The sequence below is a fragment of the Vicugna pacos genome, chromosome 17, assembly GCF_048564905.1.
Source record: "Vicugna pacos chromosome 17, VicPac4, whole genome shotgun sequence".
Classification (NCBI taxonomy): domain Eukaryota; kingdom Metazoa; phylum Chordata; class Mammalia; order Artiodactyla; family Camelidae; genus Vicugna; species Vicugna pacos.
The window spans coordinates 24,253,955-24,276,553 of NC_133003.1; the positions used below are offsets into that span (position 1 = coordinate 24,253,955).

Here is a 22,599-nt window from a genome sequence, read left to right on the forward strand (position 1 = left end):
TACTGTGTTAATTTCATCTAATATAATCTCAGTATGTATTTCTAAAAGAAAATAACTTTTAACATAACCAGATTAACATCAACCTTAAAAAATTAACAATAATTCCTTAATATCAAATATCTAGTCCATGTTCAACTTTTCTAAATTTCTCAAAAATGATTTTTTCAATTTGTTTGGTCAAATCATGATTCAAATGAGATCTCTATATTGCAAATGGTTAAAATAGCAACTAAATCTCTTTTAATATGTACATTCTTTCTCCTCCACACGCTCCCTCTTTTTATCACAATATTTAAGAGGCTTAGCCTTCTGTCCCATATAGAACTTTTCAGTCTGGTTTTACTGCTCACTCCTTGTGGTAACCAGCTGCTCTACTGTCCTCTACATTTTTTATAACTCAGAATTTAGATCAAGAGGCTTGATCGAGTTCAGACTCAACTCTTTGGTGGGAGGGAGAAACCACAAGATTACTTCATAAGTAGAGTTGTATCTTTTCATTAAGAGGCACTTCAGTCCTGTTATCTCTTCTTCTGTGATGTTAGCAGCTTTTAATGGTCACTACATAGATACAATGATTAATTGCAGGCTAAAAACTGTGATAGTCTATCCCCCTTCTTCATTTACTAACTGAAATAGTTCCACAAAGAAAATTTTCTCTTCTTCAACTATTTGATCACAAAAAGAAGACAGGATATATGCTTGATTCTCTTTATTCTTTCTCTGTATTTACCAGCCTTCAAAATTATCAGTCAGTTCCCTAGCATCCTCCAAAGGTGATCAATGAGGGTTTTGCTTAGAAGTTTCACGATGAAGTTATAGATTAAATCACATATATGTTCCCGGCCACTGCAGCTATTGTCCTGTTGATGCTCAAATTGTCTTATCTTTGAGAGGGAGGGTATACCTCAGTGGTAGAGTGTGTGCTTAGCATGTACAAGGTCCTAGATTCAATCCTCAGTACCTCCATTAAAATAATAATAATTATAATAATAATAAATAAATAAACCTAATTGCCACTCCCTCTTTAAAAAACTTTTAAAAATACTGCATTCTATTAAAAAAAAAGTGTCTTATCTTTAAGAAGGAGACTCATCAGATTGGCTCCAGAGTCCTTTACATAACCCTAGCAAACAGTCATTGCTCTCTTTTTCACTTTTGGTATAAAAAGATATACCATCTTGTACATGTCCTGACCCAGTCCAGGAATCCACTCCTAGACTCCTCCAAGGAGTCCTAGTTGGTTTCAGTGAAAATGGTATTTAGAGATCATAATTGGGGTGCTGAGGGTGCTTAATGCTATTGAATTAGTGTTTTTAAGCCATTTCAGTGTCTAGAAACAATAAAATTTTAAAATTTTTATTTTATTTATTATTTTTTGTGGGGGGAGGCAGTTAGGTTTACTTACTTATTTTTAGAGGAGGTACTGGGGATTGAACCTGGGACTTTGTATATGCTAAGCACAGGCTCTAGCACTTGAGCTACACCATCCCTCTCTAAATTGTATCTTAAGATACTTTCAATACAATTTCAGGAAGAGAATGTTTTCACTTAACTTCATCTAAGTTTTGTTTCCTTTCTCTCATGCTGAAAATCCTAGTTCTCAATTATATACTGTATTATTAATATGCTCTATTCCATAATATACAAATAATAATTCCAAAATAACATCAACTCTACTATCAACAATATGATTACTAAAAACAGCTTGAGTTGTTGTTTTGGCATTTTTTTGGTTCCTTCCGGCGTATCTCTACTAGGGATGTATTTTTAAATAACTGCATTTGAAAGTCACTGAAATAGTTCTTCTCTGTGTAGTTACTTTACAAGCTCCATATACAGTTAGGCCTATCTGTTTTTTGTGTTTTAGAAAGTGCTTTTTTAAATTTAAATTTTATTTTTTAAGTTATATAAAATATGAGGTTCAAAATTAAAATCCACAAAATAAGGTACATTCAGGAAATCTGCCTTTTATCCTTGTCCCCTTCATTTTGTTCCCTTCTTTCCCCACAGGTTAACTTTTTTAAATGGTTTATTCCTTTATTTTTAAAAAATGAAGTTCACAAACACACACACACATTCATACGTTCTCCTCCTCCCTCATTCTATGCACATTTTCTTTATTCATACTGTTAAGACGTGTGGAGAACATTCCTTGGCTGTCTGTAGATGGATTGTCTTCTTTTTTTTAATCAGCAATGGCAACTTTTATCATTATAAAGTACCCTTCTTTGTCTCTTATAATGGTTTCTGATGTGAGTTCTACCTTTGTCAGATATCAAGACTGAGGCTCCTACTTTCTCTTCTATTTGCATTTGTCTATGTATCTTAGTCCTTCCTTTTATGTTTACTCTTTCAGAATCTCTCCATTTAGGTATGTCTACTGTACAAAGCAGAGAAGTGGGTTTTACTCTGTGAGACAACCTGGACTGTTTTTATACTTTTAATAGAAGAGTAAGCCCATTAACTTCTTTACATTATCAGAATGTCAGGCCTCAATTCTGTAATACTGTTAAATATTATATAAATTATTCGTGTGTGTGTACAGTCTTTCACTATATGATCTATTTTATTTTAATATATAATTTTTCTTTTTAAAAATCAATCTTCTGTCATTTACAAAGGTTTTATTCTTCTGGTTACCTTTACAGTAATATCTTTATATAACAATTTTAGTCTCTTCTACTTTTGGATTATTTTCTATTTCTTTTCTTTAATAAACAATACTAAAGTTAGCTATAACCTCTCCTCTTCTTCAGCACCTCATTTCAGGTAATAGCCTTTTATCCCAGTTAACACTTAAAAGGCAATTAGTTAAATTACTATGCAATAAACCTGTTCAAACAAAAGAAGGAGCAATGAGTAAGCTTATACCACTATTCACATGTTCTCCTTACTGTTGTCCCATATTTTTTATAGGCATACAGTGTTTATGTTGTCAGAGCAGGTAGCCATTACATACTATACTGTCTTCCTTAATAACCACCATTTAGTTCTAAGTTCTACAATGTATATAGATTTAGTGTTTCACTAACAGTTCTTATGCTAATACTTCTTTACTCCTTTGGTTTCCTGAAGCTCATTTTCTAGTGAATTTCTTATGAAGGGCTCATGGGAACAACACTCCCTCAATCCTGACATCTTCTTAACAATTTATATGTGTCCTTTACACCTGAAGTTTAGTTTGGCAAGACATAAAATCATGGCTTCATATTTTCTTCCACTGAATTTCTTACATGTGTTACCCTATTGTCTTCTGGCATAAAGCAGTGTTGTCAATTAGTCTGATGACAATCTTGTTTTCTTTCCTTTTCAAGAAACTTAGTATTTTTGCCTACATAACCAAGGGATTTTTTTTTTGCTTTAGAGTCCAACACACACCTTGATGCAGCTGTCCTCCTCTGATTTCCCCTGGTACATAATGAGCCCTTTCAATATGCATTTTAAGTACTATTTTATTTCAGTAGTTTTTTTGAATTTTAGTTTACAATATTTTATTGTTTTATTGCTTTCATTTTCATCTTCAGGGATTTTTATTTTATGAATCTTGAACCATTTTTGCCAACCTATGTTATTTTTTCCAAGTCCTTTTTATTTCTTTATTTCTTTCTGTATTTAAATTTTTTCCCCTTTTCACCTTTTTCTCTTCAGATATTATTCATGACTGATTCTTTCCTGTTTTCATTTTAAGTTAGTCTTTATTTCTAGTTTTTTTTTTAATATTTAGTTCTTGCCTACCTTCCACTTTTATTTCTTTTCAAATTTTCCTTTTCTCCAATTATCTCATTTTTAAATTTTTATATTTTACTTATGACTTTCTCACTGCTCTATCATTGTTACTACTTTATTTTACTTTGTTTTCAAATGTTTTTGTCTGACATATTGTTCACCTTTTTTGTGGTTATGTTTCCCTGGAAGGATTTTATTCTACACTTTTTTCCTCTTTTTTTGTTATAATAACTTAACCTACATTGTATAAGACTCAGCTGAAATCATTTTCAACATGTTTAAATGAGGTGAATTCTCCTACACTCTTAAAGTGAGATGAGAGGCCAGGCAGCATCCTGTCTCTAGAGCTTCCTCTTACATTGCTTCTTCACAAAATGTTGCCAGCTAGCTAGCTAGAAACCTACCGATGCCCCAGGACCCTAACTCCCAGATCTGCATTTCTAAATACGATTCTTCACCAAAAAACCCCCCAAGATTTCCTGGAGGAATGGCTGATTTCAGGGTTGAGGCAGGGAAAAGTTTCCTGAACCAGAAACTACTGAAGAATAACGGGAAGAGAACAAGGGACACATTTGCCAGCGTGAAGGGGTGCCCACTGGCCAAGTCTAGGACAGTATGAGCATCAAAATAAATAATGATACACTGGAATTTGACACAACATTGTAAAATGATTATAAATCAATAAAAAATGTTAAAGAAAAATAAATAAATAAATAGATACATAAATAAATAAATAATAGTAAAGGATTATAAATAATCTATATATTGAATAAAGTAAGACATGCGTCTACACTGACATACATACCTAAATACATACATGCATATGTAAATGTATGTGTGTAAATGGGGGAAAGGGAATGCTCTTTCTATAGTACAAAGCCAATTATGAAATGTAGAAGGAATTATAAAATACTATTTGGTAATCATTAGAGTAATAATTGTTTCAGATATAAATTATCAATGGATGCTAAAAAGAGTAGGTGAAGTTTGAAGAGCAATAATCTTAAAGTATCTTCCCACAAGATACTTAATTAAAAACCATAAAAGCAATTTTACAGTAGAAAAACTTGGCATATACCAACTTCAGTGATGAAAGTTAATATAACCAGCTAGTTACGGGACAAACCAACAGCATCTGTCTCCTGGTATGCTGCACTAGAAGGACACAGTATCACTCCATATTTTTCCTACCAAAAGTGCACAATCTGAATCTAAGGAAATAGACCAACCCAAATTGTGAGAGATTCTATAAAATAACTGGTCTATACTCTTCAAAAACATCAACACCAAGACAAAGAAAGGCTAAGAAAACCAAAAAGACGTGACAGTCAGATGCAATACATCATCCTGGACCAGGAAAAGAAATGGGAAATAATGAACAGTATTGGGCCCAGGACATAATGAATATTATTGGGAAAACTGGCCTTTTCAAAAATGTCAGTCATTAAAGACAAAGAAAGCCTGCAGAACTATCACAGATTAAAGGAATCTTATGAGACACAACAAATGACTGCAACACATGACCTGGGATTTTCTTTTACTGTAGCAACATTTTACTATAAAAACATTATTGATAAAACTGAACAAGGTCTATAGATTAGATAACAGTATTGTATCAAGTTAATTTCCTGATTTTGTTATTTTATTGTATTCATGAAGGTCCTTGGTTTTAGAAGTATATTTAAGTATTTAAGAGTAAAAGGGAATCATACCTACAACTGACTCTCAGTGCTTCATTAAAAAAGCATGTGTGTGGTGCGTGTGTGTAAGAGAGAGAAAAGGGAGTGAGGGAGAAGGATAAGGTAAATGTGGTAAATGTCAGTGTTTGGGGAAACTTGGCAATAAATCCCCAAGAATTTTCTATACTATTTTTGCAAATCTAAAATATTTCTGTAAATCTGAAATTATATCAAAATAAGAAGTTGAAAGGAAAATATGTAAGGTCCTGAGTTTTCTTAAATCTGCAGCCTCTATTCCCTTTCTCTGCATTTGTATCACTCTTCTTTCTTTTGTCCTATTGTCTCTGTCTTGCTTAATTTGGATTCTATTCCCAGTACTGCTCTTTCCCAAAAGGGAGCTTCAGCTGGTTTATTTTAATAGTTCATAGGTCCCAGATCACTTGTGAGTGATAGGAAGGAAGGATAATAAAACCAGAAAGAGACTCAATCTGGCCCAGTGTACTTAAAAGACAACCAGACCTGCAAGTCTCCAACTCAGAGAACCTCACAGTCCTATGGGGTAATTAGCAACTGATGCTCCCTATGATTGTCATAAAAGCCTGAGGCTTACATAGCGCAGAAAATAACTTTTTTTGAGTTTTTTGTTTTTTTGTTTTGCTTTGGGGGGAAGTAATTAGGCTTATTTATTTATTTAGGTGGAGGTAGTGGGGACTGAACCCAGGACCTTGTGCATGCTAGGCATGTGCTCCACCCCTGAGCTATACCCTCCCCCACGAAAATAATTTTTTAAAATAGGGAAACGTACATAATTCCTTATAAATATTTTCATTCAAAATGCTAACCCAAAGAAGTTAGGGAGACCTCTGTGCTTGGGAGACTAAAAACCTTAAGATTGTGGACAGTCCAAATTTTCCTACAGCAGTACCATATCACGTCTTCATGGGAAGTATCTCATTACCTTCTGGGGCTTCGAGGGTCTTCTTGTTCTGCTTACACCACCCAATGGGGTAGAGGTCAGCCTTCCTGATATCACACCAAAAGTCTGCTCTCCGGTCCTCCCCGTAGCCATCATAGCGGAGGAGGAGCAACTGCTCACAGGTGGTAATGATGGTGGCAACCCAGTAGGTTTCAGGATCTGTTTTCACAGCTACCTCCAGTTTCATCCCAGGAGCAAATCCATTTTGCAAACGTGTGTCCACCTGAACAGGAAAATGTTATTAACCACCATAAAAGCATCTCAAATGAGCATTTTTTTGATCAACATTCTTTAAGACTTACAATTCTGAAACACTAAATGCAAAAAAATCTTCTCAAGAGAAACTTGAGAAATTTCAATTTTAACTCATAGGAGTGATCCAAACAAAACAGGGGACAAACAGCAATAATGCTCTGTTCCATCTGACTCTGAAGGAGTTTTAACAGAAATCAATATTTTCACCAAAGCAGTCGATTATGATTATAGAAAATGTTTTCTATTAAGTATATAAATCACTGAATGTTTACCATTCTAACAACCTTCAACACATTAAGTTTTCAACAGTGACTTTTGGCTCATTAAAAAGAAAATTTATGAAGCTAGAAAAGGTAAAGGACAAAAATAAGTTATACTGGTAATAAATTAGTATAATATTTATTATTATACAAGGGAGCCATACTTCCCAGTTTCCCTCAAACAGCTTGTGTTTACACCTGTTATCCTTGAATAATATTAACACCTCTTATCTCTCTCAAAAGTGTCTTAATATACATGATAAATCATATGGTCACAAAAGTATGAGTCTTCAATTCTGAAACTACTGATGTGTATACTAAAACTAAATAAATGTATTATGGATAATGAGAGCCAAGTTTCTCACTATGGGAGGAAGAAGCAAAAATAAGAAAAGATGTGAATGAACCTTGTGGTGTTGCACTGAATAAGAGGTATGGATGCTGAAGTGACCATGATGACTTTGATACCTGCATAATCTCAAATATCCTCCCCACAAAATTCCTAGTAGTTGCAAAGCAGAAAACAATAACATTACAGTGAAGAAACCTGGCAGACACCACCTTAGCTAGCTGATCAAAGTTAACATCAACAGTCCTAAAACACCAATATCATATACCCTTGACATTAAATAAGAAAAGAACATCATTTCTATAACATTCTTGCCAAATACATAAACTCAAGCTAATCATGAGAAAAACCAAACCCAAAATGACAAACTTTATACAAATTAACTGGTATGTGACATGCACTTCAAAGTGTCAAGGCCGTGAAAAAGAACGAGAAACTGTCATGCATTGAGGAGACTATGGAGAAATGACAACTAAATGCACGTGGCCATCACAACCACTGGAAAGTGAGGGAACTTGGAAAGGAGAGGACAGAGAAGGACAGTCCCACATTCTGTGTAAAACCTCCTCACCATTCTAATCACTTACCTGCTCCTGAGAGGTAATCACTAACCTGAGTTACACCACTACAGTTTAATCTTGCCTCTGTTTTATCATTATGTTAGAATTATGCAGTATGATTGTTTTTCAGCATGAGGCTTTCTTGCCCAACACTGTTTTTGAGATTCATTCATGTTACTGAATGTAACAGTATTTTATCTCTTTTCACTCTTGTATATATTCCTGTATATTTCACTCCATTATACAAAATGCTATAATTTATCCATTCTAATGCTCCTAGTTGTAGGTACTTTGGGTAGTTCAGCTTTGGAAGACTACTAATAATACTGTCATGATTATATGAGTATTTTTGTGTCACCTGATGCATTGATTCCTGTAATAGAAATATACAGCCAAACTGTTTTCCAATGTGCTGCACCAGTTTACTCTTCCAGTAGTGTATGAGAAATCCTGTTGCTTCAACATCCTAACCAACATTACTGATTTTCAGCCTTTTTCTTTTTAACCATTTTGAAACATGTATTATCTCACTGTGATTTTAATTTGCACTTTCTGATTATTAATGGAGTTGAGAACCTTTTTATTTATTAGCCATTTAGATTTCTCCTTTTGGGAAATGCCTATGTTTATTGTCAATTTTTTATTGAGTCTATATTTTGGATTTCAGTTCATCAATTACTTGTAGTACAAATATCACTTTCTTGACAGTGATCAACAGAAGGCCTTAATTTTAATAGTCTGATTCACCGATATTTTTCCTTTAAAAAGTTAATGCTTTTTCTGTATTTTTAAAGAAATTTTCCCTACCCTAGAGGTCATAAGATATAATACTATATAATTTTCTAGAAGCCTTTCATACTGAGAACTAAAATCCATCTTGAGTTAATCTCTGTGTGTGTTATTAGGTAGGGGTCAGGTTTTACTTGTTTCAAGACCCAGCACCTTTCCTCACTACTGTAAATTGTTACCTTGTTAAATCAAGAGTCCCACAAAAGTGGATCTGTTTCTGATTTGCCCTTCCTTAGAGAAGCACAACACTGTCTTAAGTTTGGCATCTAGTATAGCAAGTCTGTTCCTTTTTTTTTTTTTTTAAGTCTTCTCATTCTGTCTTATTTGTTAGCTGTGTCTGGCTATCCTTGCTCTTTTTTCCACATAAACATTTAGAATCAGTTTGTCAATTTCTACCTAAAATTTTTTAGGCGTTTGACTTGGGTTGCAGAAAATCTACAAATCCATTTGGGGAGAACTGACATTTTTATAATAGTGAGTCTTTCATTACATGAAAAAGGTATATGCCTTTATTTTAACTTGTATCAATAAAGGTTTGAAGTTTCTTTGCAAATATTTGTTATATTTATTCCTAGTCATTTGATGTTTTTTCTGTTATTGTAAATCACATCTTTCAATTTCAATTTTTGTTTGTTGCTAGTATACAGAAGTATAGTGAGTTTTTTATATTGACCCTGTATCTAAAAATCTTGCTTAAATTACTTATTAATTCTAATAATATATCTGTAAATTATTTTATTCATCAAATAATGACTTTTCCTCCTTCCTTCTTAATTCTTATACATTTTCATTGTTTTCCTTACCTTATTGTGTTGGCTAGAGCCTCCAAAAAATATCAAACAGATCATGTCAAGCAGCATTTTTGTCTTGTTTCATATTAAAAAGATGTACCATTACCATTAATAAAGTCTGTTGTAGATTTTTTTATTGATATACTCCATCAAAATAAGGAAATTCCCATTCATAGTTTGCTAAGAGTTTTATCATAAGTGGATGTGGAATTTTATCAATAGTTTTCTTTATATATTGAGATGACAATGTGATTTTTCTCCTTTATTCTACTACTATGGTGAATTAGGCTGGTTGATTTTCAAATGTTAAACCACCTTGCATTCCTAGAAAAATCAACTTCTTATTGATGTATTATCCTTTTTAAATATAGCTACTTTCAGTTTGACATTATTCTGTATGAAACTACTTATGCATCAGTTGCCATGATTGACACTTCCCTGTAATCTCCCTTTTCTGAAATATTATCAGGTTTGTATCAAGGTTGTAGTGATCTCTAAACAAATGGATACCCAACAATCAATATCGGATAGAACGACCAGACAGAAAGGAAACAGACGTGCACAAGACTATAAACCAATTAGACCTAACAGATATAGAGAACACGCCATTCAACAAGAGAATACACATTCCTCTCAAGCGCACAAAGAACACTCCCCAGGATAGACCATAATGTTATGGCAAAAAACAAAAATCATACAAAATATCTTTTCTGATTACAATGGAATAAAACTGGAACTCAGTAACAGAAGGAAAACTAGGAAAGTCACAAATATGTAGACATTAAACACACTCAAACAGCCAACAGATTAAAAAAGAAATCACAAAGGAAATTAGAAAACACTGTGAGACAAATGATAACAAAAACCCATCAATATTTATGAGAGGCAGTAAAAGCAGCTAAGAGGGAGATTTATAGCTGTATACGACTACATTAAAAAAAAGGAAAAATCTCAAGTCAACAACCTAACTACTTCATAAGGAACTAGAAAAAGAGTAAATTAAACCCAAAGCTAGCAGAAGGAAGGAAATAATAAAGATTAAAAGTGTTGATACATGAAATAGAGAACAGAAAAGCAATATAGAACTTCTTTCTGGTTTTCGATTTGACACTTGAAGATTTTAGATGTTGGAACTCCTGTCCTAACAGGAAAAAACCTGAACTACATATCAACAACTCTTCTTAGATCTAGCAGAGAATTGAGGTCACAAGGCAAAACTGCTGTCCTCAAAATTGGAGACAGACAGACAGACAAATACAGAAAACTACACCATACCAGACCAAGTAGAAGACCAAAAGCAGAAACCCCCGCAGGACTAGGACCAAGGTAGGAAAACTCAAACTGTAATTAATGAATTGCTGGAGGCTCAGTATGGACAAGACTGAGAGGTGAAAACTCCATGGAAGCCTATTCTTAGGGGGCCCACACAATTTTGTGAGTTTTCCTCTGGGAGTCCTATCAGGTTTTCATAGTAAAGATCAGAGAAAAATCTCCTTGTACTTCTGGCAGAAAGAAGAGGAAGCAGCATTCTGAAATACACCCAAAGCATTCTTTTCTTCTTAACAAGACTAATCCACAAGAGAAACTATTTTACAAGACCCTAACCAACTATACTTTTACCAGAGCCTAACTGTTCTAGGGTAAAGGGAACTCCTAACTTCAGCCCCCACCTAGCCTCTGAAACAGGGGAAAGGCTATGTACAACTCAGGCTCACTAAAACACTAAGACCAAATCCTAGGACTAGAGAATGCTTTCCCTCCCCCTTATACCTTTACCACCACATCAAGAGGGTTCCTGTACAACAGAGGAGACAAAATAAAGGACACCAAAGTAAACTTCAGCCTCTGACACCTACAACAGTAACATGAGTCCAACTCCTAACCAGATGAACACAAAACTTACACTAAAGACCTATTTATTTCAATTCCTTTTACTCAGTATATTATGCCCAGCTTTCAACAAAAACCTACAGGGCTACTAAAAGACAAAAACACAGTTTAAAGAGATAGAGCAGACATTAGAACCAGACTCAGATATGGCAGAGATACGTTAAAGACTCTAAATGAAAAGAGTGGACAGATGGATAAGGCAAGAAGAGAGATGGAAACTCTGAGGAAAAATAACAATGAAACGCTGGACACTAAAAACACTGTAACAAAAATGAAGAATGCCTTGATGGTATACTGCGAGGAACTATATTCTGTACCTTGTAATAACTTATAATGAAATAGAATATGAATATATATATATGTATATATGAACTGAGTCACTATGCTGTATACCAGAAACTAACACAACATTGTAAATCAAATATACTTCAATTTTTTAAAAATGCCTCAGTGGGTTCAACAACAAGACTAGGCTCATCAAGCAAAGAATCAGTAAGCTAGAAAAAATGTCAACAGAAACTTTCAAAACTGAAAAGCAAACAGAAAAAAGAATGAAACAGAAAAGAATACCAAAGAACTGTGGGACAGTTATAAAAAGTGTGACATACAAGTAATGCAAATACTGAAAGAAGAAAGAAAGAAATAGAAGAAGTATTTGAAGCAATAATGACTGATAATTTCCCCAAATTAATGACAGATACCAAACCACACACCCAAGAAGCCCAGAGAATACCAAGTAGTATAAATATAAAAAATCTATACCAAGGCATATGATATTTAAACTGTCGAAAGACAAAGACTAAGGAAAAATTCTTGAAAGAAGACGGGAAAGAACACCTTACCAATAGGGAAGCAAGGATAAAAATTACATCAGACTTCTCTTTGGAAACCATACAAGCAAGGAAATAGTGGAATGAAATACTTAAATTACTTAAAGAAAAAAGACACCGCCTAGAATTCTGCATTCAGTAAAGTTAAGAAAGACCTTTCTCAAATAAAAATTGAGAAACTGTCACCAGTAGACCTGTCTTATAAGAAATTTAAAAATAAATTCTTCAGACAGGAGGATATAGGTCAGAAACTAGATCTACATAAAGGAAGAGCATTAGAATAAATATATAAAAGAATAAATGAAGACAAAATAAAATCTTAAATTTTTCTTATTCTTAATTGACCTAACAGATAACTGTTTGTTCAAAACAATAATGATAGCAACAAACTGTTTGGTGATTATAGCTTATGCATAAGTGAAATGAAAGCTAATGTTATAAAGGCCAGGAGGGAGTAACTGGGAATACTCCGCTGTAAGGCACTAGCACGATCATGAAGTGGAATATATTACTTGAAAGAGCACTTGGATTAGTTGTAAAATAATACTGCAAAGACAAGGGCAGCCACTAAAAAAAAGTCTTTACAAGTACAAAGATGTGCTAAATGGAAGAGGAAAGCCAGATATAAAAAGACAAATATTGTATGCTTCCACTTAAGTGCAACAGGCAAATTCATGGAGACAGAAAACATAACAGAGGTTACTAGGGGCAAGAGGAGGAAAGTAGGAGGAGAAACCCTGAATACGGGGTTTCTATTTGAGACGATGCAAAAGTTCTGGAAATGCAGAATGCTAGTAATACAACACTGAGGAAGCACTTAATTTTTAAAAAATCTTTAAAATTGAGGAGTTTTAATACACATCTTTAATTAATTGCAGTCCGCTTACAAATAATACCATACCACTTCATGTGCTGCATAGACATTATAACCATACACTCCCAAATCCTCCCTGCCATCCTTTGTGCTACTATAGTTACACATGCTATAAACATAATATATTGCTACCATTTTTGTTTCAAACTGGTAACTTTTAGAGACATAAAAAAAAAACGGAAAAAATAAACTTTATATCTAGTGTGTATGTATGCCATTTCCATTGTTCTTTATTTCTTTCTGTAGACCCAAGCTTCTGTCTTACATCAAATTCCTTCTGCCTTAAGAACTTCCTTTAATATTTTTTTAAGTAATAAAATCTTTCAATTTTTGTTTTCCTGAAAAGGTCTATATTTCTCCTTCACTTTTGGGAGAAACCTCTGCTGAGTATAGAATTCTGGGTTGATAGGTTTATTTTTTTCAACACTTTACTTTAAAGACCTTACTCTACTGTCTTCTAGTTTGCAGTTTTGAAAAGAATTTCACTATAATTCTTATATTTGTTCCTCTATATGTAACGTGCCTCTCTTTTTCTCCCTCTTGCTTCCTTCAAGATTTTCTGTTTCCCGTCGGATTTCAGTAAACTGAATATGATGCACCTGGAGGCATTCTGTTTGCTGTTTATTATTCATCCTGCTTCGCACTGCCTGAGCTTCTCTGGTCTGTGGTATAGTATATTTCCTTAGGAAAACTGTCTGCCACTATCTCTTCCTCATTTTCTCTCTTTTCTCCTTCTGAGATTCCAGTAACACTCAAATTAGACTTTTTTTTTATATTGTCCACAGCTGTTGGGTATTCTAGTCTAGTTTTTCCCCCCACTCTTTTTTTTCCTCTCTGTATTTCAGTGTGGGCAATTTCTACTGACTTGCCTTCAAGTATACTGATTCCTCCCTCATTTGTGTCAAGTCAACTGTCAACTGATAAGCCTGTCAAAGGCATTCAGCATCTCTGTTACCATGTTTCTCATTTCTTTATTTCTATTAGACTCTTTCTAATAGTTTCCATCTCTGCTGAAATTCCTTTTCTGTTCATGTGTGTTGTCCACCTATTCTGCTGAAACCTTTAACATATTAAATTAATCACAGTTATTTAAAACTCTCTCTGATAGTTTCACCATCTGAGTCATATGAGTGATTCTGTTGACTGCTTTGTCTCTTGACAGTTTGCTTCTTTGTGTCTCTCTTGCTTCTTTGTGTGTCCCACAATTTCTGGTTGAAAGCTAGACAACCTGTGTGGAACAATCAAGACGGAGGCAAATAGTATTTATGACTGGAAATTAGCATATTTCTTCTCAGGTCTTAAGTTCAAGAGAAAAGGTTAAAACAATCTAGTTAGGAGTGGAGCTGGGTTTGGATTTTGTTTTTGCTATGGTTATTCACAAAATACCAGAGTCTTCAAATTCCACTAGGATTTTCTAGTGGAATTCTAGTATTTAAAGTGTAGGCTCATACACCATAGGGTATTTTCTCTCAGTGTTTGATGCTCCACCCTCAGATTTAGATCTTCTCTTTGTGACTATACCTCTTTTGTGACTACACTTTTCTTAATGACGGTCTCTCCACTCTCCCCCACAAATAGACCTCTGTTACCCACAATTTTCTAATTCATTAGTGGGAGACAAGCATTCTGAGATTTAGCCTCAGTCTTAGCAAGACTCTGTGTCCCTTGGTCTTGAGGGTGGAAACTTCTCAGTGATCCTACCCTTCCCCCAACTGTAGGGGACCTCTGATGTTACAGCATGTATTCCTGCTCATCTGCCAGGGATGGTGGGATTTCTTCTGTTCTGTCCCCAGGCTGCAATGGGTCCTCATCTGTACCCTGAGGTTAATAGGGTTTACATCCCTTTCCCTATCAGCTTGAAGCTTTTGTTCTAGAAGCCCCAGGTAAAGCTTTATGCCTTTCCCATAGTGGGTACAGTTCTCTCCACTAGACATGCACTTTGAAGAAGGCTTTTTCACTATCTTAGACTCTTCTTTGCAAATGTGGTTTATATCTAATTCTTTCTTCAGCCTTGTCTTCCCTCCTTCCTTTATGCCAAATTTGGTCCTGTAAAACTTGCCAGTGGCTTGGACATCCATTTCCATTGTTCTGGAGATCTGAGTTCTACCAGTTTTGTCCATGCTCTGCTAGCCAGTCATCCCTTCTCAGTATCTTCCTATACCCATGCTTTATTTTTACTACGTTTGGCAGCCCTTCACCATATGCTGATTCAGGTTTATGGTTAGGCCAAATCCTAACCCAGAGCAAAGCCCTAACTCTCCTTAATTGTATGAAGGCTGAAAGAGGTAAAAAAGCTGTAGGAGAAAAGTCTGAAGCTAGCAGAAGCTGGTTCACGAGGTTGAAGGTAAGAGGCCATTTCTATAACATAAACGTACAAGGTGAAAGAGCAAGTGCTGGCCTAGAAGCCGCAGCAAGTTGTCTAGAAGAGCTGGCTAGGACACTTAATGGAGGTGCTACACTAAATAACAGATTGTCAGTGTAGATCAAACAGCCTTGTCTTGGAAGAAGATGTCATTTAGGACTTTCATAGTGAGAGAGGAGAAGTCAATGCTTGGCTTCAAAGCTTCAAAGGACAGGCTGACTCTCTTGTTAGGGGTTAATGCAACTAGTGACCTTAAGCTGAAGCAATGCTCATTTACTATTATGAAAATCCTAGGGCCCTTAAGAATTATACTAAATCTACCCTGCCTGTGCTCTATAAATGGAACGACAAAGCCTGGATAACAGCACATCTGTTTACAACATGGTTTACTGAGTATTTTAAGCCTGCTGTTGAGACCTACTGCTCAGAAAAAAAGACTCCTTTCAAAATAGTACTGCTCATTGACTATGCACCTGGTCACCTGAGAACTCTGACAGAATTGGGCAACAAGGTTAATGCTGTTTTCATGCCAGCTAACACAACACCCATCCTGCAGCCCACTGATCAAGGAGTCACTTCAACTTTCAAGTCTGATTACTCAAGAAATACATTCCATAAAGCTATAGCTGCCATAGATAGTGATTCCTCTGATGGATCTGAAAATTGAAAACCTCTTGGAATGGATTCACCATTCTAGATGCCTTTAAGAACATTTGTGATTCGTGGGAAGAGGTCAAAGAAGAAGAACAACAACTTTGAAGAAGTTGATTCCAACCCTCATGGGTGACTTTGAGGAGCTGAAGACTTCAGTGGAGGAAGTAACTGCCAAATGAGGTGGAACAGCAAGAGAACTAGAGTTAGAAGTGGAGCCTGAAGATGTGCCTGAATTGCTGCAACCTCAAGATAAAACTTTAGTGCGTGAAGAATTGCTTCCTATGGATGAGCAAAGAAAGTGGTTTCTTGAGATGGAAACTATTCCTGGTGAAGATGCTGTGAAGATTGCTGAAATGACAACGAAAGATTTAGAATATTACATAAACTTAGTTGATAAAGAGCATCAAGGTTGAGAGGACTGACTCCAACTTTGAAAGCAGTTCTCCTGTGGATAAAATGCTGTTAAACAGCATTGCATGCTACAGAGAAATCATTCATAAAAGGAAGAGTCAATCCATGTGGCAAATTTCACTGCTGTCACATTTTAAGAAACTGCTACAGTCACCTCACCCTTTAGCAACCACCACCTGATCAGTCGGCAGCCATCGACATCCAGGTAACATCCTTCACCAGCAAAAACATTACAATTTGCTGAAGGCTCAGATAATGGCTAGCATTTTTAAGCAATAAAATATTTTTAAATTAAGGTATGTATATTGTTTTTTTAAGACATAATGCTGCTGCACACTTAAAAGACTACAGTTTAGTTTAAACATATTTTTATATGTACTGGGAAGCCAAAAAAATTCATGTGACTCATGCTTTATTGAGATATTTGCCTTATTGTGGTGGTCTGGAACCAAATCCACAATGTCTTCAAGGCATGCCTGTACAAGAATATAAACCATTTTCTTCAAATTATGACTGGCCAAAAATAAAGGAATATTCATGACTGGCCAAAAAGACAAGTTCACTTTGAGTGGCAGAAAATACACAAAACCAAAAAGGGTTTTACAATAAGTCATTTTCTTAGTAAGAATGGCAAAAGGAAGAAAAAAGAAAAAGCACTCAAGTTCTTTTAAGTACTCGACCTTAAAATAACTCTAAACTAACGATGGTACAGTGAGTCAAAGAAAAGAGATATAGTCAGTAAAGCAAATAAAATTACTGCTCACGTGTTTAAAAGACCCGTAGGGAACTGCTGTGGACCCTGTCTCCTCTAGATAATCTTCCCAGCTTAATTCCACTTCTTCCACACTGGATCCAGCATCTGGAATTAAAAACAATACAAAACAAAAACAGATAAGATCTAATTAAAGAAAACTCAAGGTGTAACAGCATCAACTTAGTAAATTCAATGTACAATTTACTTCACAAGTTATTGATTTTACACACAAAATAATTGTCCTGTTTAAATGATACATTCCCTTTGTGCACTGATTATCAGTCAACCTCAACACTGCAGAAGTGTGACATGCTGTCTCCTGCTGGGATCCGCCTGGGATTCACCCTAATGGATCACATAAAGCTAGTGAGAGTATAACTATTACATCACTTTGGATTATAATTTAGTATATAATGCCAAATATTTGAGATACTTAATAGGCGTTTCAAACTTAAATTTTCAATCTGATTCTTCCTTAGTACTCTCCAACTGAGTAAAAGATACTTTGATACTTTGGTTCAATCCAAAAAATGTGGAGTTACCCTTTTTCTCTTCCCTTTCTTTCACATCTTACATCCAATCCATCAGAAAATTCTAGACCTATTACCTTTATCTAATGACTTCCCACCACTTCTCTGCTGTCTCTCGAGTCCAAGGCCTAACCACAGTATCACCTTACACATCTTGTTATCACACTTACAATAAAACCTAAAATCTCTGGGAGACTGCAAAGGCCCTATGTGATCTGACCCCAGCTGCGCACCCTGCTGCTGCACCCTCAACAGCCTCGTTTGCTCACTGCACTTGAGGGGCACTGAGGGACACTGCCCACTCTAACCACGTTCTTTCCTCAAAGCCTCTGCATTTGTTATTTCCTCAGCTTAAAGACTCATTATCTCTACACTGGAATTTGACATAACATTGTAAAATGACTATAACTCAATTAAAAAAATAAAAGACTCATTACCCAGTGTCATTCACAGCTTCACTTTTCAAGGCCCTACTCAAACACCTCTCCAGAAAGGCTACTAGAAAGGCCTCCATAAGTATGCATCTAAAGTAGAAACTCCCAGCGTCTGCTTTCATTATCTTCATAGCATTCACTCCTACCTGACAGTATACCACATGTCTTTTTATCTTCCCCATTAGATAATCTACTGGAATCCAACAATCCCAATTCACATAAGCTCCCTAAGAGCGGGGTTTTGTTCACTGATGTATTCCCACTGCCCAAAACAATGCCTGGCGCTAGCAAGTCTGCAATAAACAGTTGCTGAATGAGTATACCCTTGGGGAACCCATGCTTCACACAAACACAAGGAGGCAAATACAAGGATGCTCATCACAGCACTGTTTCTAACAGCAACAGACAGAAGCAATCAGTAGGAGAAAAGATAAAGTATGGCAACCCTACTGTGGAGTACTACTATATAGCAGCTGAAATGAATGAACTATATTGACTCAGATAAATCTCAAAAAAAAAAAAATCACATCGAGTGAAAATGGTAGGTGCAGAATGAAAAGCACAAGATACAATTTAGGCTTCAAGATGAAACTTTACAGTATAATATTTATAAATACATGCATATCAATAACAGTATAAAAACAAGGATGGGAAGAATATACATCAACCTTAACAATGCTACCTTTGCGGACAGAGAGAAGAGAAATTAGAAGGAAAGTACAAAAGAGGCTTAAACTGTATTATGTTTTATTTCTTTTCAAAAATGAAACAACACATGAAAACATGTTTAACCTCATTAGGGAAATGCAAATCGAAACCACAATGAGATACCACCTCACACTCATTAGGATGGCTATAATCAAAAAAAGCAGAAAAATACATTATCATTAGAAATACAACAAGCCAACAAAGACTACTGGGAGCATCCCTGAGGTGTGAGCCAGCAGGAAGTCAATTATCCCTTCACTAAAACATAACAGGGCTGGACAGTCATGGTCCTTAGCAAGAACCCTATTCCATCAAACAGCATACTAATTTAAAAATAAAAAAACAATGACAATAAAAACAGTAAGTTAAAGGACTAAAATCTCTCATACATCAAAAATTACCTAAACCTGAGAACAAGACTAATTATGAGAGAAAAATGAGCATGAAATGATAATTTATTTAAAAAAATACAAACAGCCCTTAAACATATGAAAAGATGTACAGATTTATTCATTTTAGAAGAATGCAAATGAAAACTACACTGAGATATCAGATTGGGAAAAATCCCAAAGTTTGGCAACATACTCCATGGTGAGGCTGTAATTAAGCAGGTAAAGCATAAGGATACAACCCTAGTGAAAGAACTTGGTAATATCTAGAAAAATTACATAAGCATTTACCTTTTGATTCAGCAATCCCACTTCTAGCAATCTACCCCAAAGGTATGCTGGCAAAAATACAAAAAGACACATGTACAGAACTATTCACTGTAGCACTATTTGTAATACCAAGACTGGAAACAATCCAGAGGTACTTCAGTAAGGAACTGGCTACCACACAGCTGTAAAAAGGAATGAGATTTCCACATACTGATGTGGAATAGTCTCCAGTATATATTAAGTGAAACAGCAAAATACAGAGCAGTTTCCATTATAGCTTCTGTTTTTCGTATAAGGTGAGAAAGAGATCAATATGAACATATTTTTACACTTTAAAAAATGAATAGAAGCATAAAAAGTAATAAAACTAGTTATATATATGGAGAAGAATAAAAAGGATGAATACTATCAGGCTGAAAGTAGGAATGTTGTTATGTCACTTTGACTTTGTACTATGGATATACTTTACACAATTTAAATCAAATATTTAAATCAAATAAATTCTAAAAATTGAAAATGAACTTAAACAAATATCCTTAACAGTTGGTGGCAAAACCACAAAGAAAAGCTGTCATATTTAAAACACAAAATTGTGACTGCAAACCCCAGTGGGATATATTTAAAGGCAAAAATCATAAAGAAACCTTAAACTGCACACTATTATTCTATTGATATTTGTAATGTTAGTATCATTATTGTGAAAAAACTATAGGAATTTTATAGGATAAAAGCAAGTAAGTAATGATATTAACATAATTACAAAACAACACGTTTCCAAAAGAAAAGAGACACAAGTATAATTATCAAAGAAATAAAAACCCTGTAATTTTAAATTAAAATTGTAAAGGTTAGATGAAACCATCCGATCTTCTTTGCTCTTCAAAAGATGTGTTACTTTCCAGCTATGGTTATGGATAAGGCATAGAAGAAATGGCAATCTGCTATCAACGGGCACCCCACAACCTGGGTTGTAGTCTCTAAATATCATATGAACTTTTGGGGGTTAAAAAAAAGAGCTCCTCAGAGAAATGGCAGCTTGCAAGTTTGGGGGCAGGAAACATGCAGGAGGAACCTCGAAATCTCATTACACCGGAAGGCAAGGACTAGAGCTATCAAAGATACATGGCATCACATCAAAAGAACACAGGAACCAATCTAAAAGAACTCTCACTGCTCTAGACTGGGGCATTTGATCATCAAATAAACAATGACAGCAATGGATTCAAACTCATATACTTATATTACAGATATACATCTATATAAATAATATATGAGTTAATAATACCATTTAAAACAAAGGAAAACAAATCAACTTCCTAAATGGCAGAGTACTTCAGTGAACCTACTCTTCCAGAAAAGCAGCCAAAATACTAGCTTAACAATGAAAACTGACCATTTCAAAGTTCTGAAATTAACTGAAGGCACAGAACAAACTGAAAAGCATCCACCCAAGACAAGTTATTAAACCTCTGTTAGAAAAGTGAGATTGTGGCACTTTAAGTTGGAGCTATCCCCATCTTTCATTCCTTCCCAGCATAAAATAGAAACTTTGGAACTGGTAATACATAACCAGAACAACAACAACAAAACCCTCCATGGATAAGCTCTACAGGAGAATGGGGAGGACAGAGAAAAGAACTACTAAAATTAAAGAGCAACAGAAAACACCCAATCTAAACAACAAAGAGAAAATACTAAAAAAAAAAAAATGAAAAGAGCTTCACAAAGCTGTTGGAACAATAACAAAAGATCTAACAAAACTGTCAACCAAAAAAACTCCCTAATGAAGAGAAAGAGAACAGGGTATTAAAAAGTACTAGAAGTAATAACGGTTGAAAATGTTCCAAACTTGTCAAAAGACATAACCTTATATAGTTTAAGAAGCTAAGAAAACTGCAAAGGTAAACCCAAAAGGGAACCCAAAAGGAAATCTGTGCAAAGTTACACCAGTGTCAAACTTCTGAAAACTAAAAAAATCTTGAAAGCAGGAAGAGAAACAATACCTCTCTTAAGGGGAGTAGCAGGAGACAGGATTTTCACCAGAAACAGAGACCAGAAGGCACAATATTTTTCAAGAGATGAAAGAAAAGAACTTTCAACTCAGAATTCTATATTTAGCAAAAACATCCCTCCATAATGAGTGGTGAAATAAAGATATTCTCAGATGAAGGGAAACTAATAAATTTTACTACCAACAGATCTACTCTAAAAAAAAATGGCTAGCGGAAATTCTATAAACAAAAATGAAATGACAGAAGAGGGAATCGTGGAAAATCAGGAGGGGAGAAAGAACAAAGGAAAGAGTAAAAATACTGGAAACTATGACACATTTTCCTTCTCCTCTTAAATTTTCTAAGTTATACTTGACAGTTGAAACAAAAATTTTAACAATGTTTGATGTTCTCAAAGCATGCAGAGGAATATTCAAGACAATTGTATTATAAATAAGAGAAAGTAAAGAGATATAAAAGTAGGTAAAGTTTTGTGCTCACTTCGGCAGCACATATACTAAAATTGGAACACTATACAGATTAGCACGGCCCCTGTGTAAGGATGACGTGCAAATTCGTGAAGCATTCCATATTTTTGTACACCAGAAATTAACACAACATTGTACACTGACTATATTTCAATAAAAATTTTTTTTAAATTAGGTAAAGTTTCTACACTACACTCTAATAAAATGACACCAGCAGACTGTGACAAGCTAGGTATATATAATGTAATACCTAGAGCAACTACTAAAAAGCTATACCAAGAGATACATTCAAGAACACTACAGACAAATCAAAATGGAATTCTAAAAAAAATTTTCAAGTAACCCATAGGAAGGCAGGAAAAGAGAGAAACAAAAAACAGAGAAAACAAATGAACAAAAATGGCAGACTTGAGCCCAAACATATCATTAATTACATTAAGTGTTAAGGGTCTAAATGCACCAATTACAAGATGGGAAAGAAAAAAATTTTAACGACTATATGCTGCTATAAGAAACTTAATTCAAATACAGTGATTTAGACAGGTTGAAAGCAGAAGGATGAAAAAGATGTACCACATAAACATAAATAAAAAGAAAGTAGGAATAGGTAAATCTACATAGCAAGAAAG

The 22,599-nt window shown here is 34.9% G+C and overlaps 1 protein-coding gene and 1 non-coding gene across 21 annotated transcripts in view; one reads left to right on the top strand and one right to left on the bottom strand.

Annotated features, from left to right (window-relative positions):
• Positions 1-22,599, bottom strand: part of SFMBT1 (Scm like with four mbt domains 1) — a 100,227-nt gene that overhangs the window by 25,465 nt on the left and 52,163 nt on the right. For all 20 annotated transcript variants that reach the window (XM_072941488.1, XM_072941484.1, XM_072941489.1 and 17 more), the window contains 2 exons: positions 17,171-17,265; positions 6,364-6,604 (listed from right to left, as the gene is read on the bottom strand). In XM_072941488.1, the coding sequence (XP_072797589.1) occupies positions 6,364-6,604; positions 17,171-17,265 (336 nt within the window). The remainder of the gene's footprint in view (positions 1-6,363; positions 6,605-17,170; positions 17,266-22,599) is intronic.
• On the top strand, positions 21,976-22,079 carry LOC116284054 (U6 spliceosomal RNA). Its single transcript, XR_004193840.1, has one exon. It is a non-coding gene; the product is annotated as a U6 spliceosomal RNA (small nuclear RNA).